The sequence below is a fragment of the Chiloscyllium punctatum genome, chromosome 5 (assembly GCF_047496795.1).
Source record: "Chiloscyllium punctatum isolate Juve2018m chromosome 5, sChiPun1.3, whole genome shotgun sequence".
NCBI classification, from domain to species: domain Eukaryota; kingdom Metazoa; phylum Chordata; class Chondrichthyes; order Orectolobiformes; family Hemiscylliidae; genus Chiloscyllium; species Chiloscyllium punctatum.
This window is the reverse complement of record NC_092743.1, coordinates 128,275,709-128,288,405: the sequence shown is the minus strand read 5'-3', so window position 1 is coordinate 128,288,405 and position 12,697 is coordinate 128,275,709. Positions and strand designations below refer to the sequence as shown.

The 12,697-nt window shown below is 39.3% G+C and overlaps 1 protein-coding gene across 6 annotated transcripts in view; it reads right to left on the bottom strand.

The window, feature by feature from the left end:
- The window catches only part of pag1 (phosphoprotein membrane anchor with glycosphingolipid microdomains 1), a 153,449-nt gene that overhangs the window by 20,892 nt on the left and 119,860 nt on the right, over positions 1-12,697 (bottom strand). For all 6 annotated transcript variants that reach the window (XM_072571321.1, XM_072571316.1, XM_072571317.1 and 3 more), the window contains 2 exons: positions 12,214-12,307; positions 11,086-11,609 (listed from right to left, as the gene is read on the bottom strand). In XM_072571321.1, coding sequence (XP_072427422.1) covers positions 11,086-11,609; positions 12,214-12,307 — 618 coding nt within the window. The remainder of the gene's footprint in view (positions 1-11,085; positions 11,610-12,213; positions 12,308-12,697) is intronic.

Sequence of the window (12,697 nt, the reverse complement as noted above, 5' to 3'; positions counted from 1 at the left end):
TAAATATAACCCAGTCCATCATGAAAAGTAGCCTTCCTTCTATTGACTTCATCTATACTTCCCACTACCTCAGGAAAGCAGCCATAATAATCAAAGACCTTTCCCACCCTGGTTATACCTGCTTCCACCCTCTTCCATCAGGTAGAAGATACAAAATTTTGAAAATATGTACCAACCAATTTCAGAACAGCTTCTTCCTTGCTGTTAACAGATATTTGAACAGACCTCTCATGTATTAAAGTTTATCTTTCTCTGTAGCTGTAACTCTATATTCTGCATTCTGTTCTATTACCTTGATGTACCTACATAAGGTATGATTTGTCTGGTTAGCATGCAACATAATACTTTTCACTGTATCTCAGTACACGTGACCTGAATAAATCAAATCAAATCAAAAACCAATCCCAGAGCTCAGATGAGATAATGGACCAATTTCTTAGAATTATAGAAATGTTGGCACAGAAGGCTGTCTCTTTAACCCCATTACTCCCACCAAAGATCTTTCCAAATGTCTTTTTTTTCCAAAAGTTTAATCCAGTTCCTTCAAAATATTTTTTGTCTCTCCCTCAATAACTACATACCATCTTCTTAGATACCAAAACTGCTCATGTCAATATGTAACAAGATCTGTATAACATTCGGGCTTGACCTGACAAGTGGCAACATTCATTTGAGACAATGACCACATCCAATAAGAGAGAATCTAACCATCTCACCTTGATGGTTAAATGGTAGTACCATGACTCAAACCCAAACCATCTACATTCTGAATATTAATGTTGACGTGGAACTTAACTGGATCAGCCATACCAATACTGTGGCTACAAGACCAGATCAGAAGGAATTTGGCTGAGAGTAATTCACCTCATGACTTCCCAAAGCCTGTCTAATATCTGCAATGCACATGTCAACAGTGTGATAGAATACTTTCTGCTTGCCTGGATGAATGCAGCTCTAAAATGGCTGCAACATTTCCAATCCAAGGTCCCAATTTGCCCATACAGACATAAATGGTTTTAGGATGCATAAGTTAGTTAGCTGGCCCCGAACAAGTACATTTTGTGGATCTGGAGTGTTTTAAACACGCCACATGGCCTTTCTAACCTTTCTGATCTGGCAATGAATACAAAAGTACCCAATTATCTATCAGTTAAATCATGAAGTTGATGTTAAGTGGTAACAAGAAGCACAATGGTGGTAGCATACTGTTCTTCATAAAGATACCATCAGGTTGAGTCAGTATTTTTGTTTGAAGGGTCTCAGACTGAAAGCAAACAAATGGAATATGCAGGTTAACAACCAAGGGCAATCTAATTCTTCAATTTGATTTTATGCTATGGTAAGAAAAAGGCTTTTGAATATGAGTCACCATGAAAAACCTGTAAAATTATGACCCATTCAATATAATTAATATAGGTAAAGCTGAGATGGATGATTTCACAAGGCCTACTGCTTTTAGCTTTGAGAACAATAATATTTATCAGAGCTCAGTAAACACCTTCTGAAGCATTGGCAGATTTGCACTTACAGAAAAAAATAATGGCAAAATCTTCAATACAGTAAATGTGCAGGAAGGCAGCAGTTAACATAGTTAAAATATATTGCACCACTCAATAAATGCTTTCAGAGTCATCAAAGTGAACAGGGGCTAAAGGCATTTATTTGTTCATTGATTTTCCCCATGTTCAACCTTGTCAGGATCTCACTGCTTCCAAGTTAAATCTCCTTTGATTTAACAGACAGAAACCCTGCAAATTTATCAAACAAGGGTTCCTTCAGTTATTTGAAAATTCTTATTGTAAAAAGACAAAATTTGTTTCTTAAAATGCCAATTTAAAGTCAAACCTACCCTCAATCTCAATTTATTCCATTTAAGATGTTCGTCAAGACTATATAAAAAAAATGACTTGTGTGAAATTTGCTTTATTTGAAGGAAAAATATTCTTGGTAACAATCACCATTAGTATCAGAAAAAGGTCAGATATTGCATTCTTGAAGACAGGATATTATCCTAATCTCAAAAAAGAACTCCTCACTGCCTCAGTGTGACTTTTCGATTTCCAATTCTAGCTATCCTTTGACATCTTTGAATGGGATTACTGGTTTAGCATCAAGTTGAGGTAGGGTTATTTTGACTGTGAAAGAATGAAATGGAGTCTGCCCAGTATCCATTTCACATTTCCTTTCTCTTACATGGTGCCAAAGATAATGTTAATCCCATCATTCCACTTTAGATATATATACAGCACCAGAAGTGAGGCATTAGTGCCCAACCCACACAACATTTATTCCCAGCAGTAATAGGGTCAGCTAATTTTGATGGCTGGTTTGTAATGCATAGCAACGCCAACAGCGTGGGTTCAATTCCCAAATCGGACACCATGAAGGACCTCATGGTTATCCTCTCCCCTTGCCTGAAGTGTGCTGACTCTCAAGTTAAAGCCCCACCAGTTGTCTCTCCTCCTCTGGGACTATGGTGATTTTACCCGTACACTTTTAATAATCAGACAATTCCAAATTAGTTAAAGATACTTTGCAGTATGTTGTAAATCAAAGATAGTTCAGACTATCAAAACAAACGATCAGACAGCTCAGAACACATTTCCACAATTTATTTATACAAGGCCCTTATTACAGCATTATAGGAAATGCCATAACCATAAAGTCTCCCATGTATATTAAACTTTCCAGATGAACTAGGTCATAGGTGGTGTTTTGTTATAATTTGGCAATGTATAATTAGCTTTTAAGCAGTAAATTGTGCATGAAATTACAGTAAGAAATCAATTACAAAGAAGCCTTTTTTAATTGGATTATTTGAAAGATTGGGATTTTAAAGAATATAGATTCTAGATACAATGTGGAGTGGGTTTCACATCTTGAAATGATAGGTTAGGGTAGAAAGCAGACTGGTTCCAGCAACTGAGGAATCTAGATTGAGAGCCAAGTAGATTAAATTTACGTAAGAGATCTAGAAGAGTGAGCAAGAGAAATTTCTTCACAAATTGTGAGGCTGTGAAATTCATTTCTAAGATTGGTGACTGATCTGGAAATGATGTTAACGTTGACAATTAGATTGGATAGTGTAATGTAGTGACTGGAACCAGGTGGATCTACCGACCATTGTTGTGGAAGAATCACTCAATGTTATATAAAAAATTACCAAGAGACGCAGAAAATCCTTCACAAAATTAAACTTCAATCTTGCAAAATCAAAGCTGTGGCAGCCAGCAAAATATTTTTGCAGACTGCCAAGATTCATTTTGTTCATCTGCAGTTTACACAATTGTTGGTCCCGTGCTTATCGGATAATATTAGCATAGACAATCAAGCCATCTTGCTTTGTCTTTCTACACTAATCATTGTCTGCCACACTGGTTCCCTATATTACACTTAACCTATCACATTACAGCACCATTGTCTTCAGCATTCGCTCATCTACCAATGATTCAATTAACCTATCACAATTCACTATCATTATCTGCTACTGGAGCCCTGTAATATGATCCCCAGGCATGCTTACAACACAACTGCCAAAGTAATTTCCATACCATGAGATCCTTTATTAGGGATATTAACCTGGGCCAGAGAGCTCTGGCTGACAGATATAAACAGGGGATTCCACTTCAGGGACTGACTCTGAGCTGGCTGGTGACAGCCAGTATACTGTGCACAAATAAATCAAAGGTGACTTGGTGACAGGATACCAGCCTCTGTGCAGTTATTTCAGATGGGAGAATGAAGAAAAAGATGGAGGAAGACAGAAACAAGAGAGTGACAATAGTGATCTGAATGTTATACTTGTGGAACATAAATGTCAATATGAATTTCCAGGGATGAATGACCTGTGCTCCAGTTCGAGCTTCTAGGCACAAAGATTCCCATTCTGTGGAATTACCTCTTTAAAACTCCAATATTCCAGCTGTGTATGTTGAAGGATTACTTGGGACTGGGAAAAATGTGAAACAATCAGTTTGAAGTTTGGATATTTAACAATAAAAACATTAGCTAAGTGACTGTAGCATGTTGCACTGTTGCGTAAATGTGGAGGCATGATGGTCAAAATTGTCTCAGAGTGAACGTTCTGATGGACACAGTCATTTCTGCAGCCCAGAATGGGAGTTGTACATCAAGAACATGAGGAATTCTTGAAGCAACTGACTCTGTGGAAATTGTCTGGGAAATGTAAAATTCCAATGGCCAATTCCCCTGAACCTGGAACCCTCCAAGAATTCTTTAAAACTTGAGGGAATTTGGAGGGACTCATCTCCATTTAAGATTAACAGTAATGATTAAGATTAATAGGAACTGATGGCCGAGTGGTATTATCACTAAATTATTAATTCAGACAGCCAGATGATGTTCTAGGGTCATGGCAGATGGTGAATTTAAATTTGAATTTAAATGAAAATCTGGAAATTAAATGTCTAATGATGGCCATGGAAAAACCCATCTGATTCACGAATGTCCTTTACATCACCACTAGCCCCTATCTCCTGATCTGGATTAGATCAGATTACTTACAGTGTGGAAACAGGCCCTTTGGCCCAACAAGTCCACACAGACCCGCCGAAGCGCAACCCACCCATACCCCTACATTTACCCCTTACCTAACACTACAGGCAATTTAGCATGGCCAATTCACCTGACCTGCACATCTTTGGACTGTGGGAGGAAACCGGAGCACCCGGAGGAAACCCACACAGACACGGGGAGAACGTGCAAACTCCACACAGTCAGTCGCCTGAGGCGGGAATTAAACCCGGGTCTCTGGCGCTGTGAGGCAGCAGTGCTAACCACTGTGCCACCGTGCCGCCCACTAACATCTGTTCTAACACCGAGCTCACCCTATCCCAAACTGACCATCCCACCCCTGTAACACCTGAACCCCTTAGACCCACCACCACTTATCAAACCTTACTCCTAATTAGGCCTTGAATGGACTCACATCATCACCGGCCTCACAGACTCCCCCTCAAGAACTGAACATTACTTAGCCTGCAAGTTTGGCAGATCCTGGACAAGTCAACCCTTCCCACCTAAGGGCCTTGGACTCCTCCTTCACCTCACCCCAGACCCAACCTCGAATGAATAGTCACCACGTTTCTCCTCCCCTCCACTCCCCCCCACCCCGCCCCCAACTCCAAGATCCGAACCCAATCTCTCTGCTGTCTTACATCCTCCCATCCTAAGCAATCATTCACATACTGAGCAAGCCACCCAACTGGCATCTCACTGACCAGATATGCTGCCAACTTTACCCACCTAGAATCCTACCCACCTGGCACACGAGCCCCAGCCCCTCACCAATCTGACAACTCATTTTGAACCAGCTGGCAGTTTAACCCCACATTTATTTTGCGTACTTACCTTTTCACTGGAGCTGTCAAAGTGCCTCGCTGTTCTGTCAGATACTAAAATCGCTGAACACCGCATAGAAACATAGATACAGGAACATAGAAAATGGGAATAGGAGGCAGCCATTCAGCCCTTCAAATCTCTCTACCATTGGCTGATCATCCTACTCAGTACCCTGTTCTTCCTTTTGGCCCATTACATTTGATCTGTTTAGTACCAATAACTGTATCCATCTTCTTCATGAATACCTTTAAAGTTTTGGCGTCATTGCTTTCCGTTGTAGCGAATTCCATAAGCTCGCCACTCTCCAAGTGAAGAAATTTCTCCTCATCTCAGTCCTAAATGGCCTAGACTATGATCCCTAGTTCAGGATTCCTGGTCATCAGGAACATCTTTCCGACACTGGTCATGAGCTGCCACTCAGAAAATTATCATCAATTTATTCCAACTCTTGGTTTCCTGTCTGCCAAACACTTCTGTATCCGCACACTAACCCAATCCCATACCCATTAACTTTACATGTTAATATCTTAGATGGGGCCTTATCAAATACCTACTGAAAGACCAAGTAAACTACATCAACTGGCTCTGAGTTGATAAAACATGGAGCTGGAAAAAGCACAACAGGTCAAGCAGCAGCAGAAGAGTAGGAGAGTCAACATTTCAGGCAGGAGCTTTCATGGAGTCCTGATGACGGTTCCTCTGATGCTGCCTGACCTGCTGTGCTTTATCCAGCTCCATATTTTATCGACTCTGACTTTCCAGTATCAACAGTCCTCACTATCTCCAAGTTACATCTACGGGCTCCACCTTGTCAATTCTACTAGTTATTTCCTCGAGAAATTCCAACAGATTTATCAAGCATGATTTCTCTTCCACACATCTACATTGACTCTGTCCAATCCTGTCACTGTTTTCAAAGTGCTCTGCTATTAAATCTTCTATAAGGAGCTCAGCATTTTCCCTACTACAGAGGTCAGGTGAACCGATCTATAATTCCTTGTTTTCTCTCCTGTTTTAATTTTGAGGTTACATTAGCTACCCTCAATCCATAGAAGCTGCTCCAGAGTCATAGAATCTTGATGAGTGGACTGCTATTTCTAGGGCCACTTCCTTACGTACTCTGTGGTGTGGAGATTTGTTAGCTTTTAATCCCAAATTCCTCAAGATAATTTTCTTACTAATACAGGTAGACAACCCTTTATCTGAAATCCCAAAATCTGAAAAGCTCCAAAGTCCAAAGGATTTTTGTGATTTTTTTTTCTCTCATTAACAAGGTTGTTTGGCGTGCAAACAGTTAACCCAAGTCCACACCCACTTGATGCGGGTCACTCAGATGCGATGTGTGGGGGCTTGACCCAGCACTGGCAGGCCTCAAATTTTGTTTCAAAGCCTGTTTTACTCTCAGTAAGTCTATTCTTCGGAAAGCTTTTAAAAACTTTCATCATCAAACTGCCACTTATTCTAAAATTCAAAAAATTCTGAATTCCCAAAAAACCAGCTGGACTTGAGCATTTCGGATAAAGGATTGTACACCTGTACTAACTTCCTCAGTTCTTCTCTCTCACTACACCTATGTTCTCCATCATTTTTGGGAAATGGTTTATTACATCCTTTATGGAGACTAAACCAAAATATGTATTTAATTGGTCTGTCACCTCTTCGTTCCCCAAATTAGCTTTCCCAGTTTTTCCCCTCTTAACCAATCCCTTTGTCCTCCTTTGCTGAAATCTAAACTGCTCCCAATCCTCTGGTCAGCTGCTCTTTTTGGCCAATCTATGTGCCATTTATTTGGATCGAAAACTATCCCTGATTCCACTTGTTAGCAGTGATCAGACCATTTTTCCCATTTTACTTTTATGCCAGACAGGAATGAATACTTGTTGCAGTTCCTTCTTACACTCGTTAAATGTTTGCCATTGCCTATTCATCTTCATTCCTTTAAGTAACCCCTGTGCCTTATACCATCGCCGTTTACTCTTTAGATTCAGGACCCTAATCCCGACCACTACATCACTTTCCATTTTAATGAAAAATTCTCTCATATTATGGTCACTCTTCCCTGAGGGGCCCCACACAGTTAGGTTGTCAATTATTCCTTCATTACAGAATACCCAGTCAAGGATGACCTATCCTCTAATTGGTCCCTCAACATATTGATCCAAATAAAATATCTCTTGCAAACTTCAGAAATTCCTGATCTGCCTTATTGTTACTGATATGATTTGCCCAACTGTACGCAGACTAAAGTCACCCATAGCTGTATCATTAACTTCTTGATTAAAGCCTTCCCCAGCACTACTGTAGCAGTTTGGGGGTCTGTTTAAACCTCCATGATCATTTTCTGCCCCTTCTAAGCTTTACCCCTTTATCGGAGATAATATACCTTCCCCATTATAGTGTTAATAATTGACAGCAAACTGACTGCCAAGATGTTTTTCATCTTGGAAGCGGGTTTTTCACACACATTCTCTCCACTGCTGGACTCAAGGACACTTGGAAAAGTTCATGAAAGGAGGCATCTGTCCAGGAAACTCCAGCACAGAATATACCTAAAGATGTGGGTAATTGTTTAATCCAATTATCTGGAACAAACAAAAGCTTGAACTGCCAAATATGAGCTCAAAGAAAACTGCACAAACAATATATTGAAGATCAATCAATTTTCATTTCTGAAATCCATTGAGAGGATGGCTGTTCTCAGTTTTCTTTTACCTGAAGGTGCATTTTATATTTGCACTAAATGTTTGTTGAATGTTATGTTAGGAATTTCCCTTCAGATATCACTGATTGTGCATGACAGGTAGCTAGGTAAATGTTGCAGAGTTAATTTCAGTTATAATGTTGGATAGCTCAATGCTGTGGTCTCCTTGGTAACATGTTGCAGAGTCCAACACACAGGCCTTGAATTTTCTGCTTGGCTGATCAACAGAAAACCCTGAAAATATTATTATTTTCTCAATCAAAACATGCTGGAATCCAGCCATTCTAATTAGGATGTATCCAAAAACAAAATAGATGTTTCTTTGCCTGATTTTCTAATGTGATCAGGAAAAAGCCAAAACCAAACCAATGGGGTTACAATGGAAGAGAAAATATTGTCTTCTGATAAGGCAGAGGAGCAGCTTCTTAGTCTCTAGCATATCAATAGCCTCCAACCCTTCCCATCTCACTTGCGTACGGTTGGGCAAGTCATATCAGTAACAATAAGACCAACACACAGGATAATGCAGTAAGGTGAAGGTTTTGCATTTCTTATGAGGTAGTGCAGTTCCTTCTTGATGAAACTAAAGGAAGGAGGAACCAGCTTAACCCCTTCCAACTATATAGCCCCCATCTGTGTTATGGACCAGAACAAACCCCCTCAGAACATATCAAGGTGATATCTTAGACACTAACTTTTATCTTATTCAAGGCTAATGTAAGGCGCTATGTTCCAGATGTGATTTGACTGGTCAAACTACTCGGCTTTAAGCAAAACACATTTTATTCTTACATCCCAGTTAAAATACAAACAAAAATAAAAATTGGCATAACTTTAACTCTATCAGAATACTTAACAAAATAATATATTATTTAACTACTACTCATCAATTGTTCCAACATAATAGCATTCCATAAACACACCTTTGGCAAAGGTAAATTTAGCAAAACAGATTTCTCACTTGCTGCCTCCTCCAGACCAAGAGAAGGAACACTAACAGAATGAATTGAGCAACAAAGAGAGAATGCCCTCTTGTCTTTAGAGAGATCTAGCAGCCTCAACTCCAAAAACACCAACTTCAACACCTGAAAGCAAAAATAAAACACTGAGTCTATGGGAGCCTGACCTCACCCACTGATGCTTCTTTAGTCTAGTGTTTTAAAAACAAAACAAAGTGTTTTACTCTGCTTTTCATGGAGCAGACATCTTGTCACCAGATCGACATGACCCGTCTTCAAGGGGACCAGGACAGAACAACTCCCTCTTAAAGGCACATATTGTAAATCTGTAACGTACAGACATACAGGGTGCAATAAACTTGTTTTCATACATGTGAATAGAGTGGTGGAAGATTGAGTAAGAAGTTCAATGATCTGATCAGGTCATGATTTGGAGACGCCAGTGTTGGACTGGGGTGTCCAAAGTTAAAAATCACACAACACCAGGTTATGGGCCAACAGGTTTACTTGGAAGCACTAGTTTTCGGAGCGCTGCCCCTTCATCAGGTGATTGTCCATAACCACCTGATGAAGGAGCAGCGCTCCAAAAGCTAGTGCTTCCAATTAAACCTATTGGACTATAACCTGGTGTTGAGAGATTTTTAACTCTGATCAGATCATGTGTTCACGTTCTTCCCTGCCCACTGTGAGCATCACAATAGAATGGCAAATGTGAGGACTGCAGATGCTGGATATTGGAGTCAAGAATGTGGTGCTGGAAAAGCACAGCAGGTCAGGTAGTATCCAAGGAGCAGGAGAATCGACATTTCAGCCAAAAGTCCTTCATCAGGAGTTTCCTGATTAGTCTATTTAGTGATTTTTCACATGATAAGCTGCAAAAGATACAAACAGTGGCCCTTCAGGAGCATATAATACTAAGTTCTCCCTTATTTCTCAGTTTGAAAAGTAAGAAAGTCTATGGGAGCATGCAAAATTGGAATAATGTCCCATCGAATGATACTTTGCTGCTACCGGTGTTTGGGGAAGGATGAGGACATTGTCTGCTTCAGATAATGAAAGGAGGAGAGGATGGGGTAGGGGGCGGGAGGAGGAAATGTCCAAGATTTGGGTTCAGATATGAACCCACCCACATGGCTTAATTCTCAATGCTTCCAGAGGTCATTGCAGTGCTGGCAAAAGTAACCAGTTAGACTCTTAGAGTAATACAGCACGAAAAGAGACCCTTCAGTCCAACCAGTCCATGCTGAACATAATCCTAAACTAAACTAGTCCCACCTACCTATTCTTGGGCCATATCCCTGCAATTCATTGTAAGCAACATCAGCTGAGACCTGCCAGTCACTTTATTAGAAACTGCCACTAGCAAAATATCCATCCTTCCATCAGGGTGATCATAAACAAGTAAAATAGTGAATTAAAGATCTAGGATTAAAGATTAATTGCTGTTTAATACAAAGAGTTCGACTTCTATTGGATAGGAGCTTGTCAATCAAAAATGTTTACATTTTCATTTGAAAGTGAACTTAAGTTCTTTTAAATTATGTTTCAGAAAATAATTTCCTATGAAAGGCATGGTAGAAGTCTTTTTTAATAGTATAGGTATCAATGGGCAAGAAACACAGCAATGGTATAGAGAAAATGAAGTACTTTGAAGATTATACAGAAAAAAGGTTCACAAACAATGCATTTTTTAAAATATAAAATCATATATAAAAGTAAAAATGTCAACAACACTGTTGACTAAAGTTGAAGAGACCCCTGTAGTGATTATAACATGGTCATCCAGGTGGGCCTCATAGAATATGGGTTCTCTCATTGGATCAGATTAGCAGCCCCAATCAGGGAGCCCTGGCTGACATATCAACAGGAGTGAACCAGGTTCTATTCTCTCTGAAAGCTGCCTCTGAGGGAGCTGGACCAGTGTCCATGTGTAAATAAAAGGGTGACAGGATATCAGCCTCTGTGGAGTTATTTCAACCCCATCTGGTAGATCCTTCTTGACCCAATGAGAGAGATTTAGTATTTCGAAGAACAGATATGAAGGAGTAATATCAAATAGCTCACCTCTGTACTTTTACCATCCACATTCTCATTTTCACTCAGTTCCTTTACTGGAAGCGGTGGTGATTCATCTTCACCAATCATCATCTCTTCTGTTGAAGTGCTCTGATTCATTTTCACCTTGCTTACTGTTGCATATTCTGGAGTAGCATCAGCAAGTTTGGGATTTTGGCACTGTACCACAATATTCAAATCCACATTTTCAGATCGAGAATAAATTTCATTTTCCACGCTACCAGATTCATCTTTTAGCTCCTTCACAGTTTCATAGAGAGAGTCTTCAACAATTATATCTTGCGAAGAACTGTCCTTTAGCACTTCGTAGGGCTCATATGCTCCATGAGCAGTCTCTCTTTCAGTCACTGTTGTCGATTCATTGCTTGGTATGGAATCATTCCCAGGTATTTGTGGCAGTTCTCTACTCTGGGGACATTTTGAAGTCCTACAGGAGCTTTCTTGTTGGTTTACCAAAATCGGAAGCCCTGCATTTTCAGAAGAATGACTATTTGGAATCTCATCTGAAAGAACTGTCAAAATAAAATGATTTATTCATCATTCCATTTTAAAAGATAATGTTGCTATGAGACATGTAGAATTATTTGCATTTTGGTGACAATTGTTCCAAAATCTAACAGCATGAAAGAAATGTGACGATGGTGGTTTTTCACTGTGATGCTTTTCATATAATGTGATCAGAGTAACAGAAAATGGCAATGACCCAACTGTTTAACAAATACACAAGTGACATTTCTACAAAAAGAGCATTTATTAGGTCTTATGAACTATTTAAGGAATACAGGTCTTTCTGCTATAACATGCATTTCATTAATGCGAATTTGCTGTAACACGAATGACGAACTGGGGACACTGTTTCTATAGTGTGTACGTTTAAAACGTGTATTGGATATAACGCGATTCCGGCCCAATTAGTTTAAATGGTGCTGTTATTACGCGATTTTCATATAACATGGGATTGCATGAGAACAGAACTATTGTGTTACAGCGGAACTGACTGTAAATACTACCTAATGGAATATTACCAAGCATGATCACATTATGATTATTTAAAGCAAATAAAGGGAATATTACTTTAAATGCCACTATGTACCTAAATGCTAATTGCTCACTTACTGTCTCCATTTGCAAGGCTGTCAGCATGTCCATTTACTGGCACCTCATTCCCAAAATTTGTAACTGAATAGCTGTTGGTCTTTTTCTCTGAAGGCTGTAAAATACATCAGCAAAATTGGAACATGATCTTGATTTTATGAAGAAGTACATTTAAGATCTGCATTAAGACATTACTTTGAACAAGCAAAAATAACTGCTTTGAAATTAGCTATGTCAAAAATAACTTGACTCTTGCAGTTCCTCTGGTGCTTTTCCTTAGACAATTAATTTCATCTTCATACTATAATTGTAAAAAATTGAAAGAGATTCCCCCAAAATAAAGCACGAAAGAAAACATCTTGCAACACAAAAACTTAGATAGTTGACTTCCATATAAACGTTGTATATTTATGGTCTTGTCTGTTATGTGGTTATTTTAATTGATGCATATGTGGAGCTGTTCATAGGAAATTAATATTTTGTAAGATTAAGTTTCATCAAACAA